This window comes from Patella vulgata, chromosome 4, assembly GCF_932274485.2.
Source record: "Patella vulgata chromosome 4, xgPatVulg1.2, whole genome shotgun sequence".
Taxonomy (NCBI): Eukaryota; Metazoa; Mollusca; class Gastropoda; family Patellidae; genus Patella; species Patella vulgata.
This window is the reverse complement of record NC_065882.2, coordinates 26,871,587-26,884,069: the sequence shown is the minus strand read 5'-3', so window position 1 is coordinate 26,884,069 and position 12,483 is coordinate 26,871,587. Positions and strand designations below refer to the sequence as shown.

The window sequence follows — 12,483 nt, the reverse complement described above, 5'->3', positions numbered from 1 at the left end:
CTACTAGTCGAATACACCAAATAAATGTTCACAATGACAGCATGGCGACGATCGGAATGTGAGTCTTTCACACTCTTTACAAATATAGAGAGCGATTTTCAATTTTAAGGCGAGGGAGAAAAACCTCCCCTCAGTCGACATTTAGATGCGCGGCAGGCGCTCGCAAGAGTTCGCGCGCCTCAAAAAACAATTAATGATTAAAATATTGTGTGATCGCGATCGACATTGGTACGTAGCTAATCGCTGAGGCCATGCGCTGTTATGTTCTGCAATTTCTGACATTTTTGGGGATTGAGGTGAGTGAAGGCCTGTTTTATGTATAATTAATATTTAGCCATGGGGGAATGCCGCGGCTGGTTGCACACATGACAGACCTGTGACCCAAAGCACAAAATACCAAGAAGAAAGGTCTGATAACACCATTAAAATTAATTAAATATACATGTAGCCAATTAACTCTATTATTAATATCTACATTTAAAATACTTACTGGAAAACTGTTGGTGCACATACTAGCACTAGGAGGACTGGATGTTAAAATACTGTTTTTACTAATACTATTAGACCTGAAATTAAAAGGAAATAAAATTTAACTCCAATTTATTGTAAATAAGATATTAAACATACATAATGCAATGAGCTAAATCTGCCTATTGCAGGTCTTTCTTTAGGTCTGAAATGTTATCTAAATTATTAATTAGCCATTAATTAACTTATCCGCACCATAATCAACTCTCGATGTCATCGCTAGCCTACGATATTTACTGGATTAAAATCCGATCTGCTGCTCAACGCTCATTGGTGATTAAAGATACATTAGTTAAGAGTTTAATAAAGAGTTGGTCATTTTTGCTATAATAATTCAAAAATAGATGTTAAAAAAGAAAATATTGAAAATTTCATTCAAATTACTTCATTCTCAGCCAAGTTATCATTGTAGTTTTGACAAGATGTGTGCAGAGTGGTCCAGGGCACTGGTATAATCGGGACTTAGCCTAGCTTTCCCATTTTTAAATTAAATTTTTAAATGGCGAACCGTTTTAATCTAGTTAAAATCTCGAGTATCCGATGCCATCGAGAGAGGACTGTTGTTATACTCATTCGACGCCACTTTTCGACCAATCAGAAACCAAGAAACTGCCATTTTGGACTACAATCCCCCATAACGAATCTTTAATCATAAATGTTTAGTATTTTTACATTGACATTTTTTTTTTTTTTTTAAAAAGCCATATAATTTAAAAATACAGTATATATTTGGTATGAGCAGAGTTAAGAACCAAAAGAGGGACATCAACAGGCATTAATATAAGAGAACTATCAATAAAAATAATAAAAACATAAAAACTAAAATACATTTAAATGCAATCCCTACCTTGTTGAAGACGAATGAAAACTTGGACTTTCTTCTGACTGCCTACTAACTGTTCTGTCATTTAATCCTATATTATTCATTACAGTTAATAGATCATCTCTAGCTGGCTCTATATCTTCTAGCTGTGTACTATTTAATGGTAAGACTCCCTTATGTCTGATTTCAACTGGGGTTAATCCTGCACTACCACTGTCTGATCCATCCCCCACCATATTGTTAGCTTGTACAGTAGGTGGCTGTATCTCTTCACTTTGATTTATATGTGAATTTCTGACATCTGATTTATTTTGATTTATACCATCTTGTTGTGGTGATAAAGGTAGTAGAGTATCAGATCTGTTGCTTATGGGTAGTGTATAATATCTAGTCTCTTTATCTGGTGTAGTAGCATTCCTCAACATCTCTACACTGGTCGTTGAATTCTGCTGTTGCTGTTGTTGAAGTAATTGCTGTATCTGAGATTGCAGTTGTTGAAGTTGAGTATTTTGTTGCATTAATAAATTATAAACCTCTGGAGAACATTGTTCTTTATTTAACAAGTCCATCGAAAAGGGTTTAGAATTCTGTGATTTATTTTCCGGGCTGTTAGTTTTAGGTGATGGATTAGATCTGTCTGGTGTTACACTAAGACCGCTATCATCACTTGATTTATTACTGCATGTACTGTCGGCTTGGGCTACATTTTGAGCTGACTGAGAAACAAGGAGATCTGAGGTTGTTATGGTTATGTGGCACTGTTTGGCTGTTGGTTCACTCACTTGATTCACAGATTGTCTATTACAAGATGGTGGAAGATTACGTTGAGTTGATTGAGATAACTGATTTTGTTCGTTCACTAAAGAAGGGTTTTGAACAAGATGAAAAGCACTATTACGTTTTTGATAAACTGGCACATTATTATTAGAACAATGGGTAGATTGCGGAAAGAATTCATTTCTCACACTGTTTTGAAAGGGAACTTGTTGAAAATTTTGTTGTATTTGAGCTGTATTTGGTACAGTATTGTAAGTCACTGGTGGTGGTTGGCGGGGAGCACTAGAATATTGAGGAAAAGAATTATTGTGGTTTTGAGGCACAGATGAAGGCACTGTACAATGATTAGGTAAGGACATATGAAGACCATACTGATGATGATAGTATACTGGTATATCATTTGGTGTTGACTGCTGATATTGTTCATTTTTCACACTATAAGAACCAGGTATATTAGGTCTATAATATTCTGAAGATGGTATGGGATTCTGACGTGCACATTCAAATGGTTGAACACCATTTGAAACTTGATGTAAATTTGAATTATTAAAAGGTTGCTGACCATTGTTCATTGAAGGCATCTGTGAATACTGATGGTTACTATGGTAATTATTATTTGGCACATTTGTCTGTGATAACATGTGAGCATTCGATGTTGCTAGTTGACGTTCATTATTATGAACACTGGGATTTTTGTGGTTATTTTGGCTTGGTAATCCAGTATTTTGATTAAATCCGCGATTTGGTGATGAAACATATCCAGTAGAAGTTGGTCCAGAGTTTCGTTTACTAAAAGACGGATATGCATGCATTTTATGCGCCTGAATACGCTGTTGATTCGAATATTGGGCTCCTGTAGGAGGATCAGTCAAAACAAAGGAAACATCTGGTACCAGATTTTGTATCATTGGAGCCTTGAAATAGAAAAAATAATTTTTTTTAAATAATTTAGAACCTTGTTTTAAATATAACAAATTACAAAATATTAATTATAGAATGATGGGAATCAAAAAGAATGGCTTAAAAGATATTCACATCTCCAATACATAAAGGTAAAATACTTACCATTGTTATTAGTGGAGCAGGAGTTAATCTGGGCTCCATGTCCTCGGGACCACTGGATTTTACAATTGGTTTATCTGAACACCTGTCGTATATAAGATAGATCTATAAAACCCCATACTTTAAAGGAGCTAAATTGCTAATATTTAGGAACTAGAAATTAACACAAATGGGTCGCAACAACGCATATAATAATGTGATATGAATGTATATAAACTGATTTACATTCAGTCGTTTCCGTTTTTACTCTAATTTCAAATGAGTCTACACCGATAGCATAAGAATATGGAGTCACCATTTGACATGACTGGTGGAATATGTCTAACCTCGTTCTTTGAGTCCCTTGTTACAAATGGCACTGAAACGCATTATGGTTCAATTTGTGTACCAATGGTACTAAAACGTTTATTTTGTCTTGGATATTGGATATCAGAAGCCCATCTTTTCCCAGTAAGATCACAACTTCATTCTTGATTTAAATTGACAAATAATTCATGTTTTCAATGTCGACAACTTTGGATGATACTGAGTTAGAGACTTAGCTAAGTACTTTAAGCTAGTATAAAAATATATGAAGAGGTCTTGCCAAATTAACATTTAAATTGTCAGTTTTCTCTGAAAATACCTAAACTGATTGCCGTAAATTAAATAGCAAAATTTTATTTAAACAATATTTTATTTGTGCTTTTAGAAAAAACACTATTTACTAGTTGGCTTTAAGGAATGGTGGTTTTGAAAAAGGAGGTTCAGATGATGTTTAATCATGATGGAAAAAAAAAGATCTTCATACATATGCCATGAGCATTAAATTTTCTGTCATTTTCTATTAATTAAAATCTTACAAAACAATTATGATTAATATACCCACCTGTTTCTACTAAAAACATTCAACGCTGCATCAAATATTTCACGCTTTGGTCCAACTTGTACACAGTTTAAATCCATAGATATTACACCATCATTTGGATTTTTTACATTCTATTAAAAACAAAAAAAAGCTGTTGCACATCAAAATGATGGGATTTCGTATATTTACTGATAATTCACTTATTAAATAAATAACTAATCAAATGGTCCTATAATATTAAACTTACCCTGGCCATATTGGAAGCTTCATAACCACAATGCAGATCAAAGTCTAATCCACTATTTCCATTTTTTGTACCACATTCATAAAACTCTGGTTTTGAATGTAAGGGACTATACAGCACTACAAGAAAGTTTTCTGGAGGACTACATACTCTACAAAAAAAATAAATAATGAAAATTTTCGTATTTTGATGAAACAGTCATAACTAAATTAAATATGCATTATAAACTGTACAACAATACAGCGATTATTTTTACATTATCTATAGTCTTGAGTTTAACCTACCTATCTTGAATATGTTCATTATAAATATATCTTAAACATGCAGACCAAACAAATGGATGATGAACTACAGGAGCACCAGATATCCAGCTGAAATATTCATGAAAAAAAAATTATTACACATTACAATTAAACTATTATTTTTTTAAATTTTATTATACAGGGGAGATAATTCTGATAATAAAACAAGGATTTCCATTTTTTGAAGAGTTTCCCCCCCTTTGACCACAAGCTGTAACTTAAGGGATACTTTAGTCTTGGGAGTCCCTAATTCACAGAAATATTTAAGTGTCAGAGAATGGAGCCTTGTTGATCCTGATAACAGTTGCAGTGTGAGATGAATGAATGTAAATACTTCTAATTTCATCCAATGCTATTTTTATTACATTATTTTTTTCTACCATTAATATTGCATATAAACCAGGGTCCGTAGTCAAAGGATATCTTAAGTCTACTAGATTTCACTTAAACATAGGTACACTGTAACTTCCTGTAAGTTAAGGTAAGTGGTATTCAAAGGCAATGTTAAGTATTAAATTTTCTCTTAAAAGTTAAGTGGCCTTAACTTTTAGTCTTTCAGAGGTATTCAAAGCCCAGTTTTGGCAGGACACTACCTAAGAATTTCACATTGATCACATAAACTTGCCATTTGATTTAGTGTAATATTAGTATGTGTTAATTGGTTGCCATGGAAATGGAGGCCATATTGGATTTTTTATATATTCAGGGATGGTGGGTATGTTAAGAAATCAAAATCTTCACTAATTTTATTGAAACAAACTACTTGTGATTTGGAATAACATAGACATTAAAGAGTGCAATAAGGTACAAATTTTACTATTTGACTATTAATAAAGAGCATTACGCATCCCAAATAAAAAAGTGGCCGTGGCCAAACACACCACTAACAAGATTTTGTACAATAAAAAGTCCAAATGCCAATCACTATGAAAATCACCTTATTGCACACAAGCTGGTTCTCTCATAGATTTTGTGAATTTGATTTTCTAAGACCTGATATGGGTGAAAAATAGAGTACGGAAGTTAAAGGGCGTATGGCTCTATTTTGTGGAACCATAAATGGCTCAAAAAACACATATTAATGTAATATGAGTGTATTTAAAGGGATTTATATTCATTTTTTTTTTTTAAATTATAATTTTTAATCAGTTATGTTCGGTGAAATATGTGAACAGTATAAACTGAACGACAGTCATTTACGCCTGCTTCGTCCGTTCTAAACATTTTTTTATTATTATTTTATCATCTGTGAATCAGCCATTACTATTTATTGTTGCGTTTTAATTTAATATATGTTTTTCTTTGTTCATTGATTTTGCGCTCGAAACGATATGGTACACAACTCGTGTACCATATTTTAAAACGTTCATTGTGTCTTAAATATTGGATATTAGGATCCCACATTTTCACGGCAACATAACATCAATATGGATTGAAATGGACCAATATTGAATTATAATTTGTGTTTTTAATTTCGAATGACGAATATTATGAAAAATGTTGAGTTAGAGACTTAGCTCCTTTAAAAGTTAAAAGTTTGATTTACCTACATATTAATAACTAAATATTCAACACTATATAACATTAAGGTTAGACTTAAAATTTTTTGACTCTAATGGACAATTTTAGCTGATATCAAAATTTGACAGATCGATCTATACAGAGTGTTTTATAAGGTAGTGAGTGTCCTGCCTTAATTATGTGACCTATGGGAGGTACCTTACTTAAAAAGTTAAGCGAGATTAATTAATGATTTCTTTTTTAACCGGATTACCCAATGGTGATTTGAAAAGTAAGGGGATTAAGATTGTAATAAAGACCATGTCGCAGAGCATAACAGGCTTCAAACTTATTTTCCATCATCAGCTTTGATGTTGTCGCACCATAATAGTGTATAAATAAGGTTACTATCGCCGAGATGATCAAGGTTATTTTTTCCCGATCATTTATCATGTTCGTATTGTTTAATGGTGTTGTCCACGACTGTCTTACAACACTGTTTGATGTATTAAATTCATTTGTAAAATGCATCATTGTGATGACATTCCGTTGTAGATTTCAGAAAATATTTATACCACCGCAAGAAGCAAGGCATGATTTATTTTTTACAACTCATTCCCATATATATACATATTTGAAGTTAGCTGTGGATGGGCAGTAGTATTGATTGCAATATGTTCTGTCTTCCTTTGTATCTAAATTTACAAATATATGATGATGACTGCTGACCGAAGCGTGCTACCAATGATTTACAATTGAAGAGCCCAGGGGAAGAACGATCTAAATCATTTTTTCAACAACCCCAGTTAATGGCGCCATCTGGTAGCAAATTGTATAAGCTTTCTGTGGAAGTCCATCGTATTTATTTGACCTTAACTTGGCTGAAAAGTGGAAGTCAGTTGTTGTACTGGTAATTATGATTCGTATTAAACATCATTTTGAAGTTGTAATTAAAACCACTTGATGTTCTGTTCGAGTCAAGCATTCTCGTCCAAAAGTCTGTTTTGCCTTTTATGTGAAAAGACAAAAATGTGACTTAGATCGTTCTTCCCCTGGACCCTTCAATCAATTTGTGTTACCTATTGCATTTCAATCGGTAGTATTTATTCGGGTAAAAAAATAATACCACGTGCATCTTTCGTACATGCAATGTACCGTCAACGCAAGGCCTCTGAGAATCAAAAGTGTAGACACTTGCACTATGTCTATGAATTTCTCAAATGATAGATTTATAAACAACATGCTAATATGTTGTTTTCTATTTGTGATACATTGTTAAAATAATTGAGTTTACAATATTCATCATTATACTACCACTATTCGATAAATGCAATTGAAATTAAATTTTTTCTAAAAATCTATGACAACAATTGTTGCGGCAAAGGATGCGTAATTTATCATAAATTAAAATATAATATTTTTGACAAATATTTCCCTAGTAATGACAACTAAAATTTTAATAGATATTAAGAGTATAGTGGTGCTCTTAAGGGGACATAACTTGCATGCAATGTTACTTGTTAGAGAGAGAGAAATGGGGTTGAACATCCAATTAACACAAATTAGGTCATTTCAGGACTACAATATGGTTCAATTTTATTTCAATAATTCGCTTGTACTAGCGGTCTTTAGCAGTGGGAGGAAACTGGATGACCCAGACAAAACCCACAAGCCTGGACAGGCAACCCTACTCCTTGTCACATACAATCAGGGAATCGAAACCACGCCAGTTGACTCAATGACAAACCTTATGATACAGCACAAATGCACTAACATTCATTTTTCAGACCCTCCATCCTGCATCACTGACAAGGGGGAACCACGCCACAAAATCTGGATGAACTTTCTCAGCCAATGCAGGGATCGAACACTCGACCTCTAGGCTAGCGATCCAGCGTCCTACCCACTTAGCCACCGTGAAGAGATTTTTCGTACAATCAAGGGCCATAATTCAGGAAATTACAATCCGATATGCGTGAATGTCGACAGGAACAAAGATCTTTTGAGTTATAAACCTGTGGCCGTATTTATAAAAATTCTTAGAGTTTTAGAAATATTTATAACGGGTCTTAGAGTTACTTTTAACTAAATGTAAGACTTGGGTCCTAACCAAACTCTTAGCGATGTAACCATGGGAAATCCGGGGATTCCCTGAAGTTATTTATAGCTCAGTGTTGATGTCATGCAATCACTCTACTCACTGTAGGTTGACTAACGCCGAAATCGTCACCACTACACAGTTGCATTTTACCAGTAGCTAGGAAACGAAGCGTAATGGCGATCTTCATCTCAGCGTCGATTGAGAAATTTCGTTTAGTAGGACTCGTAAGTAGATGCCGAACTAAATCTGTCACAAAAAGAATCCCACCCATGTCCATTCGATATCTCCTTATCAACTCGTCATTGTTGTACTCCACTAAGAAATCTCTTCTTGTTTTAAACTCTCTTAGGCGGCGTACACGGACGGCCATGTTAACCAAGATAAGAGTACTTTTAACAAGTTAGGAGTGCTACAGGAGGACTCCTAAATATGTGTCATAGTTAGGAGTAATTCTTAAAGTAAAATGTTTTATAAATAGGTCTTAGGAAAATCTACAAAGTTAGGAGTAATTTTTGACAGTTAAGAGTTGGTTCCAACTCTTAGAATTTTTATGAATACCGCCCCTGAATTTCAAGTTTCATCAAAATCAGGGGCGGTATTTATAAAAATTCTAAGAGTTGGAACCAACTGTCAAAAATTACTCCTAACTTTGTAGATTTTCCTAAGACCTATTTATAAAACATTGTGAACAATATTCAAATGGGAACACATCAATAACAACACATTTGTACACTTATGGATGCTTAATCTGTAATCAAGGGTACAAAGTCAGAAGGGTCAAAACCAAAAGTACGACACAGATGTCAGTAGCGCGTGTGTCCTCCACGGGACATCATCACAGTAGGCTACAGCATTAACGTGACCCCTGCAAATCTGTAGGGCGGTCGGGTGATGAAATGTGAAGCCTCCCCACACCATTACACTTCCACCACCCCATCGATTCGTTTCGAGACGCAGCAGTCTGCAAGACGTTCCCCAAGACGTCTCCACACGCGTTAACGGCCATCAGCATGATAAAGATGAAAGCGACTCTCATCACTGAAGAGCACACTTTGCCAGTCTACTCTTCGCCATGTCTGGTGTCCTTGAGCCCATATCAAACGCCGCTGACGGTGATGATCCCTGAGGATAGCTCCAACATAAGGTCGTCGTGCACGGAGTCCTACTTCTCTTAGACGACGTCTTACGGTGTTGGCACTTACTGGTCCTTGTCTTCTGACGACTGCTGCACCTGTTCGAGTCGCTGGGCGGAATCTGTCACGCAGATGAGTGACCCGGATGTAACGGTCTTGAGTCTGGGTTGTAACGCGTTGTGGACCAAGACGTTGACGGTCACGTGTTGATCCAGTAACTCGAACACGTTCCACCAACGTTGATTTTCAGTAAGTCTCTGTATCTCTAGCTCGATTCCTTCACACGTCCAACAAAAAATTATGACAGATTGACATTTCACAGTTCATGTACTGCACATTAAGTTGAAAACGTGCTTTTAAAGGGCTCACACATAATGCTGCACGTGAATATTGGGTTTTTCATGTGCATCTCGTGCCGATATTTTTTGCGTTTGGGAGTATTGTGTGAAACAATAGTTCATAGCATTGCATAATATTATACATACAAAACCACCTAGTAATAAAAAATTTGGGAAAAAAATGTGATGCGTTTTCCATGGCGCTCTGTATATATTTAAACAAGTATTTATCAGAAAATCATTAGAATTAGTTTGGTTTTTAGTTCTGCCCCATGCTACTGTTTAGTATACGAAACATTTAAATTAATATCATGAATTTAGCTGTTCAAGTTATCAAAATTCATTGAAAATCAATATACTTGTTCGTCTCAAGATCTTAAACTCTGTGTAAAGTCAATTGGATGATAACTTTGGTCTCTAGAGCGTCCACAAGAATGTTCAAATTGATCAAGGGCCATAACTCTAGAAGTAATTATCGGATATCGTTGAAAATCAATATGCTTTTTCGTCTCATGATCTTAATCCGTTAAGCGTGACGTTTTTAAAACGTTAACTACCACCTATTGTGTAATTAATTTGATGAAGAGACGAAGAACTATGTACTATGTTCTAAGAATAGGTTGGGGAAAATACCCCCAAGGCGTTATATTATGCCCTACACACAGTGAGTGGCAGTTGTCCAGGACGTAATATGTCCTACACATGCTGAGATCATTTGGGAATTCCCAAGGGATTCTCCCAAGTGACGAACTATGTTCTAAGAATAGGTTGGTGAAAATACCTCCAAGGTGTTATATTACGCCCTGCACACAGTGAGTGGCAGTTGTCCAGGACATTATATAACAACCTACGCACTTAACGGGTTAAACACCGTGTATAAATTTAAAGTCATTCGGATATTAACTTTAGCCCCTAGAGGGTCCACAAGATTTTTCAAAGTGATCAAGGGCCATAACTCTGGCAGTAATTTTCAGAAATCGCTGAAAATCAATAGGCTTCTTTGTCTTTATGACCTTAAAAACACTGTGTATAAATTTAAAGTCAATCAGATATTAACTTTAACCTCTAGAGCGTCCACAAGCAATTGTGGACGCCGGATTGACGACAATATACGACCACATTTTAATGGGGGCGTATAAAAATTGTGACCTCTAGTTTTGGTTTGATTTTCACGAAATTCGAACTCAACCATCATTAGGGTGTAACGCTGATATATTCAAATGTTTTTTTTTTAAATCGGATAAAAATTGTTACCCCTAGAGGGACCACAAGCTAAAAACGTGATTTTTTTGTACAATCAAGGGCATTAATTCAGGAAGTTATGATCTGATATGCCCAAATATCGAAAGGAACCAAAAACTTTTGGTTATAAACATGCATTTCAAGTTTCATCAAAATCAGATGAAAATTGTGACCTGTCGAGTGTCCACAAGCTAAAAACATGATTTTTCGTACAATCAGGGGTCATAATCCATGAAGTTTTGGTCCTATTTATCCCAATATCAAAATGAACAGAGATCTTTGGGAGGTAGACCTATATTTTAAGTTTCGTCAAAATTGAATAACCAGCGACTGCCAGGCAGGATACGCCCACATTTTCGAGAGATGGATAGAGAACAAGCTAAAAAGAAAGTGATTTTTCCTACAATCAAGGGCCATAATTCAGGAAATTACAATTCGATATGCGCAAATATCGAAAGGAACCGAGATCTTTGTGTTATCAAACTTACATTTCAAGTTTCAACAAAATTGGATAAAAATTGTGACCTCCATAGGATCCACAACCTTGATATACCATATCTTTACGCTATTTGAGAACGAAGGGCGGCCATTTTGTCTGTCAGTTTTGGGCCAATTTTCACGAAATTCAAACTCAGCCGTCCTTATGGTGTAACGGTGATATAATAATACGTTTCTTTAAATCGGATAAAAATTATGACCTAAAAACGCGATTTTTCGTACAATCAGGGGCCATAATTCAGGAAGTTACGGTCTGATATGCGCGAAAATATCGAAAGGAATCGAGATCTTTGGGTTATAAACTTACATTTTTATTATTATTATAATTGTTCGATTTATATAGCGCTTCATTACACGTGAAGTGTTTCTAAGCGCATATCACAAACATATACTTCAAACACACAGAAACAATCAAAATCAGGAGAACATAGTTAAACACAGCTGCCTGTTAGGCGCTATTATTCAAAGGTTTATATCCAACAAATCAACCGGCTAATCTCAATATTGAACTCAGTCGAGGTATTACCAGATGAACACCTACACCAAGTAGAGTTCAAAAATAAAAACGAAGTTTAAAAGAATCAACTTCATTAACAAAAATTAAACAATCAAAAACTAAACAGATAAATCAAATTCAAACGAAACAAATAAAACAAAGAAAATGGAAAGAGCAGTTCGTTACCATTCTACATTAACAAAATAAAGGAAATCAACTTGTGAAAATTTTTTCAAAAAATAAGAGCAAAGTAACACTATTGTTAATAATTATCAAAAGGAACCAAGATCTTAATGATAAAAACATATATTTAAAGTTTCATCCAAATTGGATAAAAACTGTGGTCTCTAGAGGGTCCACAACCTTGATATACCATATTTATCTATTTCTTAATTAATTACAGGTATGTAAATTATTGTACCGGTAACCTAAATTTTATGAATATTGTTGTGATGTTATGACGATGTGCAATGCATATTGATATTGTGTTTACCTGTTTAAGATGAGTCAATAAAAATCTTTTCTTAAATATTTAGCACCCATGTCATTTAATTGGACGTACGGTATCCGAGACTTTGTTTAATATTATCAT

At 34.7% G+C, this 12,483-nt stretch overlaps 1 protein-coding gene across 1 annotated transcript in view; it reads right to left on the bottom strand.

Moving 5' to 3' along the window:
- The window catches only part of LOC126818881 (SCL-interrupting locus protein), a 39,441-nt gene that overhangs the window by 4,382 nt on the left and 22,576 nt on the right, over positions 1 to 12,483 (bottom strand). Inside the window, exons 9-14 of the mRNA XM_050546518.2 lie at positions 4,566 to 4,652; positions 4,285 to 4,432; positions 4,059 to 4,168; positions 3,194 to 3,275; positions 1,376 to 3,042; positions 491 to 566 (exon numbers count right to left, since the gene is read on the bottom strand). Of these exons, the coding sequence (XP_050402475.1) occupies positions 491 to 566; positions 1,376 to 3,042; positions 3,194 to 3,275; positions 4,059 to 4,168; positions 4,285 to 4,432; positions 4,566 to 4,652 (2,170 nt within the window). The remainder of the gene's footprint in view (positions 1 to 490; positions 567 to 1,375; positions 3,043 to 3,193; positions 3,276 to 4,058; positions 4,169 to 4,284; positions 4,433 to 4,565; positions 4,653 to 12,483) is intronic.